General features: G+C 54.5%; 1 protein-coding gene across 1 annotated transcript; it reads right to left on the reverse strand.

Moving 5' to 3' along the window:
* Window positions 1–2732: 2732 nt before the first annotated feature.
* On the reverse strand, window positions 2733–4380 carry LOC122378737 (blastula protease 10-like). The gene has a single exon (XM_043360185.1). It carries the CDS (start codon window positions 4323–4325, stop codon window positions 2904–2906), a length of 1422 nt encoding a protein of 473 aa, XP_043216120.1. The 5' UTR covers window positions 4326–4380; the 3' UTR covers window positions 2733–2903.
* Between the last annotated feature and the right edge of the window lie 784 nt (window positions 4381–5164).

Genomic DNA, 5164 nt, shown 5'->3' on the forward strand with positions numbered 1-5164 from the left:
CTGTCCTCCATACGAGCTGAAAATCCAGCCGTCCCTCTCCCTGTCAGCAGTCATTTCCGCTCAGCAGACCATAACGTGAGCGACGTACGCGTCGTAGGGTTAGAGCGCGTGTGGCGGCAAAATGTAGAATACCGGAGGGCACACTGGCGGATCCAGGGTGTCAGCGCGGGGGGGGCATACCAGGTCACGGAGCCAAACCTAGGGTACCCCCAAATCCTGTTTTCTCATCGAATTTAGGCCACTTATTTTTCGTCATAGCCCTGACACGAGTTTTTTTCTTAAAAAAAAAAAAAAACAGAAATGGTAGGACACCTGACCCCATTGGCAGATCCAGGAGGAGGCTTTTGGGACAAACACCCGGGCAGCGCCAGAAATCGACGAAAATTGGTGGGGCCGGTGGGGCCCTCAGAATGATTGGTGTAGGTATAGAGCCGACCCAGGGCCGCCGGTGTGGAACCTTAAGAGGTACTGGCGTGGGACCATCAAAGGTATCGGTGTGGGTTCCCCAGAGGCAGCAGTGGTGTGGGGCCCTCAGAGGCACTGATGCAGGAACCACAAAGGAGCCGGTGTGGACCCTCAGAGGTGCTGGTGTGAGGCACTCACATGAACGCCGTTGTGGTGATCTTTTAGACACTAGAATGGCGCTGAGCCCACACCCCTCACAGATGATTGTGTGTGGGGGCCTTGGAGTTGTTGGTGCGAATGCTTGATAACCCGGTAGGGCCTTTCAGAGACCGGCAAAGTGCCCTCAGAGGCCGGTAACGGGCCATATGATGCCAACAACGAACGAGTCTTCACAGGCCGGCAAGTGAGGGCCGGCAGTATCTTCAGGAGCCCTGTGCAGTCCTTAGAGATCGGCATGGTACTCTCAGACGCCGTTGGGGCCCTCAGAGTCACCGGTGTAGGACCTACAGAGTTACCGGTGGCTGATCTACAGAGTTACCGGTGGCTGACACCAGTGCCTCTGGCGGTGTGGGGCCCCAGAGGCGCCGGTGTGGGACCCTCAGATTCGTGGATGTTGGGCCTAAATAGCCACTGGTGTCTCAGAGGTGGCGGTGTAGGGCCCTCACAGTCGCCGGTGGACTTTCATTTTTCAAAGGCAACGTTGCAGTGGGGGTCCTCACTCCTCAGAGACACAGGCATGGGGGCAAGGGGTCTTCGATAGGCCAGCAAGGGGTCGGTAGAGGCCTTCAGGAGCCCTGTGGGATCCTGGAGACAGGCGTGGTACTCTCAGGCGTCGCTGGGAGCCCTCAGAGTCACCAGTGTGGGGCCCACAGAGTTGCAGGTATAGGTAGCCGTCAGATGCGCTTGTGTAAGACCTTCAGAGGCGCCAGTGTGGGGCCCTCAGAGCCGCCGCCGATGTAGGGCCTTAAGAAAAATTGGTGTTAGTCCCTCAGATTGGTGAAGTTGGGCTCTCAGAGGCGCCGGTGTGAGGCCCTCACAGGAGCCGTTATGGGCCATCAGAGACACTGGTGTGAAACCGCTCCATGCGGGTATGGGTCAGGACCCTAATTAGAGCTGACGTTTCATAGGTCAGCAAGGGCACTCAGAGGCGAGCACAGGGCCCTCAGAAGCCGCAGTGGGGCCCTTATGGAGATGTGTGATGTGTGGCGACTCAGGAGCCCGTGACTCCGTGAGGTGCTCTCACGAGTCCTGTGGGTCTTATCTCAGTCGAAATAAGGCACGCTTTGACCCTGAGCGGCCTATTGGCTTTGCAGGGCCTCTCGGGCCCATAGGGCACCATGCATCTAATGAGGCGTCACGCGCCCCTTGTACCTGCTCCCCCCGGTTACGCTGCGCTGGCTGCGGCCATACAGGTAAATCGTATTCTAACCGTCCCTATTCCCAAGCATAGGCGGCGGCCGATTCCTGGTTTGCGCAATATGACTGCCGTCGTTAGACAATACGGTCAAAAGGGTTGAAGCGGCATTGCTCCCCTGTGGTAAGAAGCAACATAGTTTTAGACAAAATAAAGGCAATGACAACTAAATTGAGGTTACTAAAACGACTGTGATCACAAAAGTAGTTACTAGGAAGGCTTTCTAATCTATTTTATTTAGTTCCTCGTTATAGGCGTAAGAAGCGTAATTCTGAATGGGGGGGCATACTTGTACTGAATGCCCCCCCGGCTTCTGTCCGGGGGGGGCATATGCCCCAAATGCCCCCCCTTGGATCCGCCAGTGGGAGGGCAAGGGAGCGTCGGTGGATGAGCCTGCTAGGAACGCGAGGAGGATGTGAGAGCCTGAACAAGAGAAACGGTTAGGTCTGCAGCACCGGAATGTGGACCCTATGGAGACCTGAGTTGTCGGGTCACAACGATACGTGATTTTTGTATTGCTCAATTTTTTTTTTTTTTTGTCTGCGAAGTACGATCTATGTTACTCAATACCGGGATACGAATTATCTAATGATTATCTCCAAATCAGTGGTCGGGTAAATTCAGTCGCACGTTAATGCGGTTGTAAGACATTTGCGGCTCGGTTGTGACGATAACTGTATCCCTCGGCGAAACGGAATGGCTATTGTATTATCTGATGAAGCTGAGAATACATCAGCGAAACGTCTGAAGTTATTTAACTATATATATATATATATATATATATATATATATATATATATATATATATATATATATATATATATATATATATATATATATATATATATATGCATATATGTTTATAGGTTGTAGGTATAGTACGCAGTTTGCGTGACGACGGACAAACCCCTGCTCTCAGCATGTTATCCGTTTATTTTGCCGTGCGGTGAAATTGTCTGACAACAATCCAGCCGGTCCAGTGCCTCTACTGCGACCGGGACACTGCTGGCCTACCGCTTGGTCCACCGACCGGGGGCTACTCCCTGCCATCGCGACCCGGCGGCGCAGCTACCTGATCTGTCACTCAACGAGCACCCCCGCAGTTGCCGGGAGGCACCGTTCCAGTGGACGGGGTCGTGCCAGCTGTGGTCGTGGTCGTGGAGGCCGTGGTGGCTGGGGTGCCGAGGAACTCGACGTTGGCCGAGAAGCCGCGGTGCCAGCCATAGTTACCCGACTTGAACTGGACGATGAAGCGGTTTCCGGTGGAGGTGAAGCTCTGACCCTGCAGCTCTGCGTCGCACGCCTTCTGGTCGTTGACATGGTCGCTGCCCGAGTAGCGCATGGCGAGGTGGTCCCAGTAGCAGTTACCGTTGGAGCGGTACAACATCTTCATGTCGGTGACGGTGACCTTGACCTGCTGGCCGGCCGGCGCGTTGATGACCCACCAGCAGACGACGTTCTTGGGGAAGTTGTTGGGGTAGTTGGGAGATTTGATGGTGCCCGGCTGCGTCATGTCGATGTTCCCGCAGTCGATATCCGGGTAGTAATCGCCGTTGAGTGTCTCGCAATTGGCGCCAGAGGTATTGGGCGGGCAAACACAGGTGCAGCTCTTGCCGACGAAGCCGCCGTTCTGGCAGGTGGGAGGGCTGGAGCAGCTACCGGCGCAGTTGTACATGGCGTTGGCGATCTGCTTATCGCGGTGCGACAGTCCCCCACGGCGGCCGATCAGACCTCCCTGCAGGAAGTTGTTGACACGGATGGTGTCCTGGCCGTTCTTGGTGAAGTAGGCAGCGCCGTAGTGCATCACCGAGGTCAGGTCGTACGGCACCGAGTAGTTGTTCGCCGTGGACCGCTTCCCGAAGTTACCCTCCTTTCCATCCTGGATGTTGTCGAAGAGAATGGTGACGTAGTTGTCGCGGTCGTTGCGCGACTGCTGGTGCGACAGGCCCATGGCGTGGCCGAACTCGTGGACCACCGTGCCCAGGCCGGTGCAGCCGGAACCGATGCTCAGGGACTGGCCCCCGGAGCTGGTGATCTTACCGACGTAGGACCAGCAGCCGGACGACTTGATGACGTTGATGTGCGGCACGCTGGAGCCCTCGGCCACCTCGTTGAACTGGATGCATGTGTGGTCCCGCCAGTGCTGGACTCCGGCCAGGATGGCGTCCCGGTCCGCCGCCGAGCTGGAGCTAATGGCGAAGCTGACAGGGCTGGTCCAGAGGTTGGTGGCCGCCTGGCGGCCGTCGCGCTGCTCGGCCGTCAGAACAATGTCCGACTCGAACAGCTCAAGGCCGTCGTCGGTGACTGACGGGTTGCGGTACTCAAAGTTGTCATCGACAGGGATCTCCGGCTTGCGACTGCCGGAGGCGGGTCCTTCAGTGACCCACTGTCCCTCAGGTTTACGGCCCGGCGCGGGAGCTTCGGTGACCCACTGGTCCAGGGGAGATACCTGCCGCGGCTTGGCGGCCGTCACCGCCAGCAGAGCGCACAACAGCAGGCCCCTCATGATGCCGTCAGTGCTGCTTCTCAGTGGCGGAGAAGGAGCCCGAATGCCACAGCTACCCCGACACCGCCTTTTATGAGAAACTCCTGTCTGCTGTGTCATTGAGAAGCAATGAGACACCCACCTTCGGAGTGTGATCGCTGAACCAAGCAAAAAGAGACACGCCAATGTACCACTTGTGCTCGTCTTTTCAGTGGAGGAAGTGCTGATCTTGGCGACACTATGCGTCACGTCGAACTCAACAGATGTGGATCACTTGTACCTGCATGTCAGAGACTTCCTGACAAGACGCCACGCTTACCTTGCACCCCAACAAGTGTCGGTTCCGTGCAGGTCTAAAGTCGTATATTTAAATAACCTAATTATTAAGCAAAGTAAGGTTTATAGTCTTATAAATTGATTTTGGTAATGTTTTTACGAATTTGGTAGAAAATTTCCTAGCACACAGACATAACGTCCAGCAAAAGTGGGGGAAATGGGGAAGTAGGTAACACCTAATGGTTTTCTCGTGATTGCTCGCAACGTCTGCAGTTAAAGATAAAGAGATGAAACCCGGCAAGTCTGACCTTTGATATCATTTGATACTAGTGACGCCAACTGCATTTTAGCTTCCGGTTACATCACTGACTTATGACATCATAATTCAACCCCTGCATATTGTCGTAACTTTACAACGCCGTTAGTGTCAGGGAATCTAGGTATCTCTCTATTGCAGGAAGGTGTAGCATATACAATACAGGAGGCATGTAGTATGTTCCCGAGTCCATACTTTGTGTACATATATGTTTTTTATAAGGATCACTTGAGAAAGATTAGGGATCAGTCATGTACCTAGGCCTCAC

This window comes from Amphibalanus amphitrite, unplaced genomic scaffold, assembly GCF_019059575.1.
Source record: "Amphibalanus amphitrite isolate SeventyFive unplaced genomic scaffold, NRLGWU_Aamphi_draft 000064F_arrow, whole genome shotgun sequence".
In the NCBI taxonomy this organism is placed as follows: Eukaryota; Metazoa; Arthropoda; class Thecostraca; order Balanomorpha; family Balanidae; genus Amphibalanus; species Amphibalanus amphitrite.